The sequence below is a fragment of the Monodon monoceros genome, unplaced genomic scaffold (genome assembly GCF_005190385.1).
Source record: "Monodon monoceros isolate NGI ecotype Baffin Bay Population unplaced genomic scaffold, NGI_Narwhal_1 Super_Scaffold_3, whole genome shotgun sequence".
NCBI lineage: Eukaryota > Metazoa > Chordata > Mammalia > Artiodactyla > Monodontidae > Monodon > Monodon monoceros.
In genome coordinates, this window is record NW_021703780.1 from 41,650,803 (window position 1) to 41,666,674 (window position 15,872).

Here is a 15,872-nt window from a genome sequence, read left to right on the forward strand (position 1 = left end):
AGTCTTCGTTTTTAAGACTAAACCCCAGTTTATTGTTGGCTTCATAAATTTATTTTTAATGATTTTGACCTGGGCAATACTTTAACTTTTATTCTAAATTTTTAAAGTTCTATTTCTAAAGTAATTAAGTCAAAGATCTACCTGGAAGATATTTGGGTGATGATGTGCGGTGATGATCTAATTTTTTCCTCCAGACTCTGAGCTAAAAGCATCAAGACCACATAATGAATAATCCATTCCTTCCTTACTCTTTGAAATGCATTTTTTATAGCTTATTAAATTCTTACATAAATTTATTAAGGTTTGATTCTGAGGTGCCCTGTTCAAAATACACACTGTCTATCATTCAATTTCTACCACTTTATTTTAATATTACATGGTATTCACATTGCTGCATTGCTCTCATTTTTTCAATGTTTATCTAATTATTTTCCTAATGAGATTAAAACAAACAAACTCAGAGCAACTTAATTGGAACTTGAATGTTTTATTTATAAAGAAGATAACATAAACTTTCTTACTTTTTAAAGACTATTATTAAGTATACTGCACTTATTTTTCTTTAGAGAAATGCTATTTTTCAAGGATTTCATTTTTATAAAACTTTTTTTCTCTTCCCTATATCCTAAGATTTCTATATCTTTATTAAATGCAACTTTTAAATATGAAGCTATTTGACTGCTAAACTGTTATTTTATTTCACTTTCATTACCAGGTTGAGGTATTTTAGTAGTAAATACTATTAAAAATAAAAGAAGTATTAAAAGGATAATTTAATTAAATTGATTAAAGAATATACTACTTTTCAAACTTAAAATATCTTATCCATCTAAGATCTGTAAAGGACCCGGATTTTATCTACCCAATAACCTAATGTAAAAGAAGAGGGTATAGTGATAGAGATTTTCCAGAGATTCCCATGCTGTCTAGTTGCAGAATCGATGCTAAGCTCAAGCCGCTTCAGTACTAATCTTGTTTAGTAGACCCCTGGGACACAACACAGTGTTACGAGTATGTGTGTTGAAGTCAGACAATCTATATCAAAAATCTCTTGCTGCCATTTACTGAGATGTGTTTAGCTTTTTGTAACCTGGGGATAAAATGATGCTTGTGCGGAATAAATGGGATCATGCATACACAGTACTTGTATGCTTGATGTATGGAAGCATTCAATAAATATTTACTGTTATTAATAATAATATAAAAATTATGGCTTTCAGTTATTGGGAAAGTATACTTTACTTTCTTGCTAAGATGAGTTTTAATGTATGTGGATACTTAAGATTTGGGGGGCCTGTGTGATGGAGCGTTATTAGTCCCTGGTACAGGGTTATCTTCGAAATTCAGCTTAATACATTACTTTTGGTGATTCTGTTTTAAAAACGAATACCTTCTGTGGTAGGTGTTGTCCTTAAAATTTCAAATATGATAGAATTCACAATGGAGGTTAGGTAAAGTATATGCTTGTGAATTTCCTGACGTGTGGTGGTGTTGGGGGGATATCGGGAATAGGAAGTAGAGTGGCTTCTGACTTCTTTTGTCAGGAGGAAGTGTGGATTGGTTGTCCCTTGAAAGAGAGAGTACTTTCAGGATAATCACAGCACATTTTTAGAAAGTATATAATACAAGCTTACCATGTTGGAATCTAGGATCAGGATTTTATCTTACGCTCCAGAAAACATAATCTACAGGACAGTTCTGATGAGTGAATGAACTGGGAGATTTTCTTAAAAGGCGTGTGTTGCTATGGTGATTTATAATGTCTCCTCTGAACAGAAGCATGTAGGATATGACGGACTCCTTCAATATGACCAAAGAGAAGGTAGGGCCAAGTCTATGTTACCCTAAAAGGGGAAAGGTTGCAGAAAAAATGAATTTCACAGATGAATGAGGACTATTTGTGATGCTAAGTGACAAATTTGATTTACTTTGATCCTCAAAATAAATGTAACAAATATTATTCTTTTCCATCCTCATGATTCTAATCATTAGGGTCATTACATTTTTGGATATAAATGAGTTGGTTGGATGTGATGAATGCAACCCTGATTGGAATATTGTTATCATGACCAAGCTGTTCTGCCTGCCCCACACTTTTTCATTTTAGTCCATCTTGTTCACCATCACCAGCTTTATCTTTCTATGGTTGCCTACAATCCTTCCCCTTCCAAACCTTTCATGACTCCTGTATGAAGACACAAAAGGTAAACCCTGGCATTATCTCTTTCTCTTCTCTCAGGTGTGCCCCTTTCTTCTTGGTATCTTCTGCAAATTAGTCAAGGCTGATCATGCCCTTCCTCTTCACAGCTGGAAATGACTCCATCCATTTCTATCTTCTCCTGGTCCTACTTTTTGTCGCTAATGTTATAGGTTGCTCCTTAGATACTAGTGACAATTTAGTCACTTACCATATAATTTTGAACTGTTACTTAAAGTCTTGGGGCTTTAGTTGTCTTATCTATGAAGCAAAGAAATTGGATTAGAGTCAGATTAATTTGGGGAACTGTATGGTCTTGACTATTCAACACTGTCAGTTGTAGATATAGATAATTTATAGAAGAATGAGCTTGACTGTTCCATAACTGAGTCACTTTGCTGTACATCTGAAACTAACACAGCATTGTAAATCAATTATACTTCAATTTAAAAAAATAACTAAAAAACAAACAAACAGGCTGTGGGCCAGATTTAGCCTGTGAGTCATATACTCCAACCCCTGAAGTCTCCTTTCAGTGCTAAGATTTTATAAGAAATAGAAAGCCATTTCTATTCCTAACATCAAAGGGCTGAAGTTTTCCCTCATGGTGTGTCATCATTAGATATTACCCTAGTTCTTTGTCATTGACGATGATGGACAGTTTTGGTTCTGCAATCTCTCCCCAGTATATTTCACATGGTGTGGACATCTTAACACATATTCTGGGATACTTCTCCCAGTTTCACAGCAGATCATTCTGACCAGAGCATAAACTGGGTACAACCTTGTCATCAATTTCCACCATAATCCTTTTTATAGGTCAAATTAAATGTGACAGTATACTCAGCAATCTTTTTGCTTCCTGAAATATTAAGAGAGGGTAGTGTAAGCAATATGTCAGCAGTTCAATAAACAGTGTTGTTTGGATGATTAATAAGTGAGGAGCGCACAGTACACACAATCTTCTCTGACATTTTCATACAAAATAATTATCTTTCAGAAATCTCCATCTACTTCTTCAATCAATGATAAAGTTTGTAGCTCCTTGGCAGAATGCATCAATAAAAGTACCCAGTCTTAGATTCAGTGCACCCTGGCTTAATGTACATTTCGTTTCAGTAGGAAGTGAAGGGGAATGGGTAAGACCCTCATTTTATTTTGCTTTCCCATGCTGTCTATTTTCATTCATCTCTGATCTAGCATTAATTAGCACTTTGTGATGGCTTTTGTCATATTCAACACTGCCACGCTCACCAAGCCTGAGTATTTTTTTGAATAAAGTTACTAAGTGTCTCTGCTAGAACATTCATAAGACAAAAAAAGCCTGTGTATCTCTGCTTCATTATTACTGCAGTTATCTTTCAAATCTTTGTGTTAAAGGGACCTAATCATCTATCTGCTGTCTCACCTTTAGAAGTAAAGTCCTATATCCAGAGTAGTCATATCACTGTTATTGACTTGAAACTCATCTGGTGGTTTCTTTATACTTGTATCCTATCTGACTTTCATTTCCTTAATAAGAAGGGTTGGAGTTTCATATCAGTCTCTCTTACGTATCTGTTCCCTGTTTTCCTCCAAAATTTCCTGTTCTAGTTGTCTGTACTGCATCAAGTTTCTTTACATGTCCACTGTTTAGAAACTTTGCTTTTTATCTGTCTGGATCTATATTCACTAATACGGAATTGGTCTGCCCAGAAAACATGAGTTTGAATTCCTCTTGTCAGTCTATTGGGTACATGCTGTGACCCCAGAAGTAACAGATCACCAGAAGCATTGCAACATTTTGATCTAGATGATTGGGCTACAGTGTAATATGCCTACCATCAATATAAAGTAATTTTTTTTCTTCTTGTAACTCCGAATTCTTAGCTGGAGGTGAGACCTGCTTTAAAGAAGTTGATTCCTAAGCAAATATGATCCTGACATGTGAGTTAGAAATAATTGTTCTTGTCACAGAAGAATTCCTCACTCTGCAGAAAGTCTCTTTCACAATTATTTCTAATTATCAGCTTTCCTTGGTTCCTTCAGTGGTTTACCTGTCAGAAACCCTGAAAATCCATGAATTTAAAGGTTTATATGCAGAACCACTCAAAAGAAGATGAAGCAACTCTGTAATTAGTCTTGGCGATGATCAATCAACCTGGTCATCAGGAACACATCTCTCTATAGTGTGAAGTGTACCCCGAGATTTGCCGCATTTGATGTACCTCCCTACTCATTCAACCTTGAAATCCTGCAGTTAACCTTGACTCCTTCTTCTTCCTTTCAGTCAAAATAAATTAGCCAATAAATTCCTCCCTTTTATCTCCAAAATAGCTCTCAAATCTGTGCCCTCCTTTTCATTCCCACTGCCAGTGTACTTGCTCAAAAAATATCTATGGAGGGTTTCCTGTGTGATAGTCACTATCCCAGATGTTGGAGACACAGCTGTTAAAAGAATCAACATTTGCTTGAGAGAACTTACATTCTTATTCAGCATTTCATTATGTCTTGCTTTAATGAAAATATTCATCTTAAGCTTTCAATCTCCTCCCCCTTGGAATCTATCCCCATGCTAACACCAGAGTTGTCTCTGTGAAAAACTATCTGGATCATGTCACATCCCATATGTGGATGACTCTTTACCATCACTTTATAAATGACAAGCTTGGTAGCCTTGAGTGCTCTTTACGGGCTGAGCCAAATCTCCTTTTCTAACTTTATTTCCAGCCACTCCCACCTCTGTTCTCCAGTCACACTGAACCAAGTGCTGCTCTAAGAATAGGCTGAGATGAGATTTTCATGGCTCTCTTGTGACTTTGCACTTACTGTACCTACAATTCTACACTCCCATTTCCACCTGAAGAATTTCTACTCCACTCTGTGAAGGCAGTTGTCTTTGCCCTCCACAGTTAATTTCCGCACCTGTAACTCATAGAAAAATTGTGAAACATGCTTTTATAAAGGTAGCAATTATAGAATTCAAATTATTTTTATACTTGTTTGTGTTTTTACTTCCCAACGTCATTCCCATTAGATTATCAGCTTCTTGAAGGTAGAAGATACATTTTCTTTGCACTAAAGAGTAGTTTGCTGAATAAAGGCAGAAATAAATGGGTGAAGTACACAAGGGATGCTGTACTTTCATTATTAAAAGGGATACTTATAGGAATATCAATATTACTTTAAGAAAATTGTATATTCACTTTTCTCTTATTTACCATGTCTAATACGACCACATTGTATAAATTGACCTCAATGGCAAAATCAAACAAAACCAAGGAAGAGAAAAAAAAAAATCATTTAAAGTCTTATACAAAGTACTTATTCAGTTCCAATTGTTTTACTATCTAGGCAGAGCTTAAAATAGGGTTTTAAGAGGTCTAATATTGTTTAGCACCGTTGTCTGAAAAGAACAACATCCTTTTCAAAGGACCTTAGCCATACAAAATCTTACATCATTCTTTAAAGTTTACTTTGCAGAATTTATGGTATCTCCAAGAAAAACATTTAATATTATGCAAAAGAGTAGTGTTTCCAGAACTACCTAAAAATGAACATATAAGAATAATCCAGAAGGAAGAGGTTAGGTGATCATGTGCTTGAAGTGAGAGATGTAGCAATAGACTCAGTGTAGGAACCATCGCTCCTCAGGCATCATCAGGTAATATGGCAATGAGCTGCGAGCTGCCTGGAGTTTTCCAATACCAGCATTTCCCCAGGAGTCACTAAATTGTAAGGAAAAGGAGCATTAATGTGTCTTAACAAATAGTGGAAATGATTTAATTTAATGAGGTAGAAAACATGAAAAGAATAGTATAAGTTCATAGGCAATTGAATCCCTCAAGGCAAGAACAGCTGCTCTTAAGGTCTCTCCAGCTGGTGAACCTGTAGTACAGTAGTTTTATTTTTTTTAATTAATTAATTTATTTATTTATTTATTTTTGGCTGTGTTGGGTCTTCGTTGCTGTGCGTGGGCTTTCTCTAGTGGCAAGCAGGGTCTACTCTTCGTTGCGGTGGCTTCTCTTTTGCAGAGCACAGGTTCTAGAGCACAGGCTCAGTAGTTGTGACACATGGGCTTAGTTGCTCTGCAGCATGTGGGATCTTCCTGGAACCAGGGATCAAACCCGTGTCCCCTGCATTGGCCGACAGATTCTTAACCACTGCGCCACCAGGGAGTCCCTGTACAGTTGTTTTAGATGAACAAGTTTAAGGAAACAATCTCAGCAGAAGATGGCTAAGGTTCTGGTTCGTCTAAACAAATGTTTTTGAATAGTCCTAAATGAAGAGGTGTAATGGAAGGAAAGAAGTGTGTACATAGGCTTAGAGCAAGTATGACTGTAATGAAAATCCTCATGTCCTCAAAGACACCCACTGCCTGACAAGAAGATATTTGTGAAAATATATACATATTTCTAAAATTTTCAACCTATTGGTACAATCAATACCACAATTCAGGAAAGTATATATATGGGAAAAATGCCCTTCTTAGGTCAAAAATAAAGGGACTCTCTCTGTAAATGAATAATAGTAGTCTTCTTGTTTTGTACTAGTTAACATTTATCTTTGTTTGGATAAAGGTTTTAATTGCATGAATTCACTCTTAAACCAATGAAAAATTACCTGTGGTCAAGTGATTTTTCCCAGTTGTTCAGAACCTGGGGTATTTAGAAAATAACCCACTCACCTATTTTTCTACAACACTCCTTTGCGACTTTATGGGATATTTGACTACCATCTGAGGAACAGTCTACTGAAGATAGAGGAAACAAAAGATAGCTGGAGGTTGCAGTGCAAACATTAGACCCTCTGATGGATGAAACTTGCTTGTCATTTGACACAGAGGTTGTAACATAGGGGAACCGAACATTAGCTTCTGTGATGAGCTGTGGTATTTTCTTTCCAGCTGAATTTTGCATAAAGGTCCACATCCTTTGTTTATAATTTTTTTCACAAGCATCCAAGCCCCTGAAACTATCAGCTTCAGCAGACTTATTTTCCTTTTCCTCCCTCACCTTTATTTGAAGCCTTGAATAACTTTTTCTGTCCATTTTGAGAATGTTTATAATAATTTTAATGCTTGCATTCTCCCTGGGTTAAAAATGGTGCTCAAAATAAGGCATCTTAAGGTTATAATAAACAGCAGTACTTCCTGAAAAGAAATTTATAGCAACTCCAAAGAGTTGATAGATTTGTAAGATAATAATGCTATTATATCATTAAAAATATTATTTAGATAATCATAACAAAATATATAGGAACATATGAAAAATATGGCCGTTTGAACAAAAGTGATAGTTCGTGTTTCCTAGATATCTCCAAAATAAAGTAGTTTAGTCCACTTTTAACTTATTTGATAATACTACAATAAGAAAAATTATACAACTACATTCTGAAGTGCCTCTCCTCATTTGTGAGGAAATGTTTCCTTAGAATTACAATTGACCCTTGAACAATGCTGGGGTTAGGGCCACTGACCCACACATTTGGAATCCTGCATGTAACTTTTTTAACTCCATAGTCCTCATCCACGGATTCAACCAACTGCAGACCCTATAGTACTGTAATATGTATTTAGTTAAAGAAACCCCTGTATAAGTGGACCTGCACAGTTCAAACCCATATTGTTCAAGGGTCCACTGTAGTTACTCTTTGATCTGCTGTTAATGGAATTATGTGTAGTCATCATTTTGGTAAATCTTAACCCTATATGCAGTTGTGGATCTTCATGTCCCAAAGCAATGTCTCAATATTTCTGAGAGTGCCTAGTGGTATCTAAAATGGACTTAATAATAAATGCAATACTTACTTCATAGTGTATTTTGCCTGTATGTCTTCCAATTCCCTCTGTTATACTACTTTGTCTTCCCATGCACCATTCTCAATGCAGTAGAGCCCAGGAAGTTAGAAATATCTTACAAAGTGGGAAAGAAACCTTTATCCAATTTTGGTATTATCCTCTATTTGATTATCATTAAAGTGTTTTATGGAATATACAGTTTTTAGTGAAATAGCTCTTTCAGATTTTAATAACAAGTCTGACTTGCTTCTCCCCCAACTCCAAACTTAGCTGAGTTCAGTGTGGAGCTAAATTTGGATGTATCTGAGTGGCTGGGAACAAATCATACTCTCAATGGCTCTTCCTCGCTTTTGATGAGGGCTTAATTACTGGATTGAGCTTGTCGTGTCTGAATACCTCTTTCTTGATTGGGAGTTCTTTCTTATGAGGCTCCTTAGTGCCTCAAGCAAGACGGATCTCAACTTCTCACCATGTCTGGTGGGATCTCAGATATGGGCATCCTCTCCTGCCTGTATTGTTTTGGAGTCATATGATTCCTTAAATTTTTCTGATTTAGTCTTATATTGATATTTTGTATTTCATGTAAATAGCTAAAGTAACTAGTGTTCAGACTGCCTGAAAGGAAGTTTGCTTGAGTGGTACAGGCTTCCTGAAATTGTCATAAAAACCATGAGTAAAAAATAAGCAACTCAAGGTTTCAGATATGGTCACTGCTTGAAGTACATAATGACCTTAGAAGATTTGGGGGCACATAGTATGACTGGTAAATTTTTTCAATGGTGATAGCATTTTTAGAAAAGTTACAAGGAGGTAGGTACAATTACAAAACTGAAAAATGATTTTGAAAACTGAACCAGTTTGAACTTACATGTTAAAGCGGCTAGAATATTTGAAACCCTAAAGTGTTTCAGTCCACTGCTCTGTGCATAGATAACTAAAAAAGACATGGCAATCAGTGCAATTACCAGTCCTAGTCTCCATCAGGAACAAACTAAAGAAAAATTGTTCTTTAGTGTTTTCCTATTTCCCAAATCACTTTTTTCTTCCCTCACTCTCATACCAAAGGATCCAAATGCATTATTGCATATTCTCTTGAATGCCCCAAGATCCTTACAATAAACCTGTCATCTTTAAGCAATACTTCTATGCTGTGGTGCCATCATTCTATTTTATACCCTATGAAAAACAGCTTTCTGGCAAATGAATATGTTGAAAATATTTGAACAACAAATTTGTACCTCTTCCAGAATGTTCTTTTATACAATGGCATACCACTCTGACGTTGAGATTTGGGGTATTAGGAATGAATTGAAGTGGGAAGGATTATTTTCTCATAATCCACCAAAGTGCATGAAAATGGTGGTCAATATACTTTCTCCACATAAAACTAATGTCATTCAGGACACACTGTAGTTGGGGACTGTATCTTTACAAGAGAGGCAATATGGCATGTTAAGAACATGAAATTTGGAATGCTGGCTCAACAACATTCTGTGATCCTGGACAGGTCTTGATATTTCGTTAGTAAATAGAACATGTTAGTAACATCTATGTCACTGGGTTTAGTCAAGAGAAAAGAAATGAGGTATTTTAGGCCTGTATATTTTATGAACTGTTACCTGCTACATTGAGAATGGCTCAGTACTGAGAATATAGTATTTGATTTCCATATGTACATGTATATATAGAAATGCCACATTAGGCATACAGCCATTTTCTAGAATAATATATGCATATGAATATTTTTACATAAATGCTCTTTTCTACAACAGTTATCTTAATTTACATTATGTTTTTTATCAGTAGTCTTGGAGATTTTTAGCAGAGTTTCAGAAGGTGAGATATGAAGAGGGGAGGCACCTTTAAGTACTTTAAAACCCCTGCATCCCTGCTGCCCTAAGACTTATATCCTTTGGTCAAAGAGTTTGATTTCAAGCCATTTGGACATAGATGAGTATATTCTGAAGAAGTCAATGAAGTTTTGGTTAAAACGAAAATGATACATGCACATTTCTGTAGGCAATGATGACAGTTCCATAATAAAACACAGTGAGGCAAAGAGAAAAGAAAAGATATAATTCTGATAATAATTTGAATTTTATCAAGATGCAACTCAAACATTTTAAACCATGTTTTTTATTGTTATTTTTAGATGGGGCACACTGAGAGGAGCAAAGGGGCGGAAAGAAAAATTTTGGGTATGTACTGCTTTTCAATTAAATTTCTACTGTGAAGTGAGTATTTTAGAATCATCTGTATTCCCAGCTTTGTATTATTTAGTCATATCCTAAGTCACTGTAATATAATTTGTAATACTGGTATTTTCTCCAACAGAAAATCCATTATAATCACCTATATTATAGTAACATTTTACAACTCCTTTTATCTCAAATTGTAACAGATGAATCAGTATTATTTTTCAAAATGAGAATCAACAGAATAACTTTTGTTCTATTATCACCTATATTAAAATTAAAGGAATGATTAGAGTTCTCACATATGTGTCAATCAACTTTGTATTCTTACATTATTTTTGCTATGGGTGATGCTTTTGTAATGTTAGTATCAAATATATATATATATATATATATATATATATAGTTTTGTTTTTGCCATCTATGACATACACATGATTCTTTACTGAGAAAAAACTAATATCTAGTCTAAAAAAATAATAGAAGTTATATGTAAGAAAGTTTGAAGAAGATTGGAATATATTATCTCAAATATTCAGTTGATTACAATAAAGATATCCCAGGTCCTTATACTATATACCTTTTATCCCCCAGAAATAAAGTTTAGGTAATGATATTCATGATAGAATTTGAACTTGAATGTATGCATTACAGGGCATATTATAACTTATAAAACACTAAATATTAGGGCATGTGCTCACTCAAGTGACTCTTGTTAATTAGATTTCTCCACAAGGCACTCACAAAAATCAATCACCCAAGTATGTGGTCACCACTCGTATTTGTCTTGTTGACATGTGGAGGTGTTATGCTTTTGAGTAGAATGATGTTTCTTTGTATTTGAACTGAGCTTTCTTAAATATCATTTTCCTTATTAAAATAGCTTGAGATAGTCAATAAAATTAGTGTTCAATAGTTAACATTTATGATATGTGAAAGAGAATATATTATTTGAGCCTCCTGGAATATTTCTGAATGCAGAATAATGTGAGTAGTTAAGGGTGGGGGGACGGCAGAGTGAAATCATCTACAGCATTGCCAAACCCGGGGTAGGGGAAGCCTGAAAAGAGCCTGAAACACACACATGGTAGGTACAGCCCTGAAATATTTGAAACCAGGTGCAATTAAGTTTAACCAAAACTTTTCTCTAGCCCTGATCCTACTCAGCTCTTTACTAAATTGAGAAGATTAGTCCCTTACCATATCTCTCTAGGAGAAGAAAAGGCTAACCTTCTTTGGAAAATAATCTCAGTGTCAATCTCTATGTAGTCCCCCCTCCATATCTGAGGGTTCTGCATCCACAGATTCAACCAACTGTGGATCAAAAATATTTTTAAAATTCCAGAAATTTCCAAAAGGCAAAACTTGTGTTTGCTGTACACGGGCAACTATTTACATATCACTTACATTGCATTGCAACTATTTACATAACGTTTACATTGCATTAGGTATTATAAGTAACCCGGAGATGGTTTAAAGCATACGAGAGGATGTGTGTAGGTTACATGCAAATATTATGCCATTTTAAATAAGGGACTTGTCAACTAAAAAAATTGCACAATGTGAGGGTTGTGAGTTAAGTTTTATTTGGGGCAAAATAGGGACTATAGCTCAGGAGACAGCATCTCAGATAGCTCTGAAGAACTGCTCAGAAGAGATAGGGAAGAGGTCTGTATATATATATGATTTTAGTGACAGGGGAATACATGTAATCAAGCATACATTTTTGCAGAAGGTTGCTGCTAGTTTCATGAAGGTTACTGCTAGTCACAAGAAGCAGATGTCTCCGTTCAGGATTTTAGTGCTTTTCTATATATGAGAAGATGCAAGAATTTGGACTCATAAAATCTTCTTCTGAAAATATCTAATTATCTAAAGGCCTGTTCTGCCAGTTTTTCCCAGACCACAGTGTGCCTCATTCCTGATCTCCACCCTGAGCTCCTTTCAGGTGTGTTGAAGCTCAGAGACTGAAGTGGCTAATGACTTTATCCTTGTAGAGGCAGATGTCAGGTGTCAGTTTTTAGTTGGCAGACTTGAGCATCTGTGGATTTTGGTGCAGTGAGAGAGGGGTCCCCTGGAACCAATCCCCCACCGATACCAAGGGACAACTGTAATTATCATGGCAAAGTATCCAGCATGAATTTAAACATTTTGAGACGTGTAGCAGAAAAATGTGACCAATAACCAAGGGAAAAAACTATCAATAGAAGCAATAGATGTAATAACCATTGTAAAAGTTTTTTTTAAAATATGAATGAAAAGATAGAGAATTTCAACAAATGATTTCAATACACAAAAAGAAAAGAATTATTGTAGGTGTGAGTGCAATGTCTGAAATTAAGAACTCACGATATGGGTTAAATAGCAGGCAGAATTAGATATCTTAAATAAATGCAATAAAATATATCCAACTTGCAGTACACAGAGGAAAATATAATGAAAAATCCAGAACACTGGGAAGAGACGGGTGGGACACAATCAAATGTTTTAACATACATGTAACTGTATTCTCAGAAGGATGAGAGAGAGAATGAAGCAGAACCAATATTTGAAGAACTGATGACCAAAAGTTTTCCAAAATAGAAAGACACCAACCTAAATTCGGAAGCTCAATAAACTCTAAGTAAGAGAAACTAGAATTTTATATCCAGTGGCAACTTTCTTCAGAGAAGGTAAATCAGAAACATTTTCATTCAAATAAAAGCTAAGATAACACAGCATCAAAAATATAAAGCAAAAGTTACAGAAGAAAAGAGAAAGACAAATCCACAATTTTGTTGTATATTTCAACACATCCTACTTATTATTTCATAGAGTAAGCAGCTAAAATATAGGTAAAGATATAGAAGATTAAAAAAAACTTATTAGCTAGCTTTATGTAATTAAAATTCATAGAATACTAGATACAACTATTAATGAATATACATTCTTTTTGTGCATATGGATTAGTTGCCAAAGTTGACCATATGCTGGGTCATAAGGTAAGTTCAACAAACTGAAAGGATTGAAATTTTACAGAGTGTGCTATGTCAAAACTTGTGTTACTTAGCTAAAGCAGTACTTAATGTAATAGAAGATGCATGTATTTGAAAAAAAGAAAGGTTAAAATCAATGCATATATTAAAAAAGGAAAAGTTGAAAATAGTAATCCAGTAAGCTAGATAAAGAACTCAGACCTCCAAAAAATAGAATGAAGGGAATGAAAAGGAGAAGGGCAGAAATCAATGGGAAAAAAATGGACATACAATAGAGAATATCAAGAGGGCAAAGATATGATTCTTTGAAAAGATTAAATTCCTAGGAAGAATCATAAAGAAACCAAGAGAGAAAAAAATTTAACATAGAAATGAAAAAAGAGGATTTTCTTCAGTTTCAATAGATATTAAATAGGTAATATAAGATGCTATGCAAGCATTATGCCAATATATTTGAAAATATAGATGAAATGAATAAACTCCTTGGAAAGCAAAGCATCAAAACTCACACAAGGTGAAAATAGAAAAGTCTAGTTATAATACTATTTGAAAAGCTGATTCTGTATTAAAAAGAAACTCTTACAGAAAACACCAGTCTCTAATTGCTTCACTGGTCAATTCTTCCAAACATTTAAAGAACAAATGAAATCAATTTTATGTCAATATCTTTTAGGAAATAGAGAAAAAAACAGTTCCCAACACACTTCATGAACCAACATAACACCAATACCAAAACTTGATAGGGACAACACAAGAAAGGAAAACTACTGGGCAATATCTCTTATGAACACAAAATTCTACACAAAATATTACATCTGTAAAATATATTAAAAGGACAATATACTATGATCAAGTGAGGTTTATTGCAGGAGTGCAAAGTTGGTTTTACATGTAAAAGCAATGAATATAGTTCCTCTACATGCCAGACTAAAGATGGAAAAATAAACATGATTATCTTAATTTGTACAGAAGATGCAATAATAACAGTTTTTTTGCCACCTGCCCCCCATAGGTACTCTCATAAATCCTTTCCAAACACGGTAACTTCAAGATCATTAGGAGAAAACAATTTCTGATTTCTAGACTCTCTTCTACAGGGCTCACGTGATTAGCTTAGGCAGAATAATCTCCCTTTTAATTAACTTACAGTCAGTTGATTGGGAATTTGAATCACATCTTCAAAATCTGTTCAACTTTGTGAGATAACATAACCTAATCACAGAAGTGATATCCCATTATATTCTCAGGTCCTTCCCACACTCAAATGGAAAGGATTATATGGGGAAAATACACCAGAGAGGAGGAATTTGGGGGTCATTTTAGAATTCTGCTGACCAAAGAAGTCATTTATGATCTAAAACCTCCGAAAATTGGGAGTAGAACCTGCCTTCCTTCACCTTATAAACTTTATCCACAAAAACCCTATAGCTAACATCATAATTAATGGTAAAATACTGAATGCTTTTCCCTTATTACTGAAAAATAAAACATTCATTGTCAACATTTTTATCAAAATTTTACTGAAGGTTCCACCTAGTGCAGTAAAACAAACAAACAAAAAATAAAGGGGGGTGTGGAAAGAAATATAACTGATGTTATTTGCAGATGACATGATTATGAATATGGAAAATCAAAAAAATATATATATATAAATAAACTATTAGAAACAGTAAGCATATTTAACAAGCTTTCTTGATATTAGAAAAATATAAGAAACAAATTATAGTTCTATATAGTAACAAGAAACAATGGGAAATTAAAAATAAACATGACCTAAACTGATGTAACCAGACCAGTCCCTCCCATCAGGAAACTTCAACAAGCCTCTTAGATAGCCTCATCCACCAGACGGCAGACAACAGAAGCAAGAAGAATATAATCCTGCAGACTGTGGAACAAAAACCACATTCACAAAAAGACAGAAAAGATGTAGAGGCAGAGGGCTATGTGCCAGATGAAGGAACAAGATAAAACCCCATAAAAACAACTAATTGAAATGGATATAGGAAATGTTTCAGAAAAATAATTCAGAATAATGGTAGTGAAGATGATCCAGGACCTCGGGAAAAGAATAGAGACAAAGATCAAGAAGATGCAAGAACTGTTTAACAAGGACCTAGAAGAATTAAAGAACAAACAAACAGAGATGAACAATACAATAACTGAAATGAAAAATACACTAGAAGGAATCAATTGCAGAATAACTGAGGCAGAAGAATGGATAAGTGACCTGGAAGACAGAATGTTGGAATTCACTGCTGTGGAACAGAGTAAAGAAAAAGAATGAAAAGAAATAAAGACAGCCTAAGGACCTCTGGGACAACATTAAACATAACAACATTTGCATTACAGGGGTCCCAGAAGGAGAAGAGAGAGAGAAAGGACCTGAGAAAATATTTGAAGAGATTATAGTTGAAAACTTCCCTAACATGGGAAAGGAAATAGCCACCCAAGTCCAGGAAGCACAGCACGTCCCATACAGGATAAACCCAAGGAGAAACATGCTGAGACACATAGTAATCAAATTGACAAAAATTAAAGGCAAAGAAAAATTATTGAAAGCAGCAAGGGAAAAACGACAAATAACATACAAGGGAACTCCCATAAGGTTAACAGCTGATTTCTCAGCAGAAACTCTACAAGCCAGAAGGGAGTGGCATGACATATTTAAAGTGATGAAAGGGAAGAACCTACAACCAGGATTACTCTACCCGGCAACATCTCAT

General features: G+C 34.8%; 1 protein-coding gene across 1 annotated transcript in view; it reads left to right on the forward strand.

The window, feature by feature from the left end:
* TINAG (tubulointerstitial nephritis antigen) overlaps positions 1-15,872 on the forward strand; it is a 94,368-nt gene that overhangs the window by 68,759 nt on the left and 9,737 nt on the right. Inside the window, exon 10 of the mRNA XM_029243051.1 lies at positions 10,129-10,174. Coding sequence (XP_029098884.1) covers positions 10,129-10,174 — 46 coding nt within the window. The remainder of the gene's footprint in view (positions 1-10,128; positions 10,175-15,872) is intronic.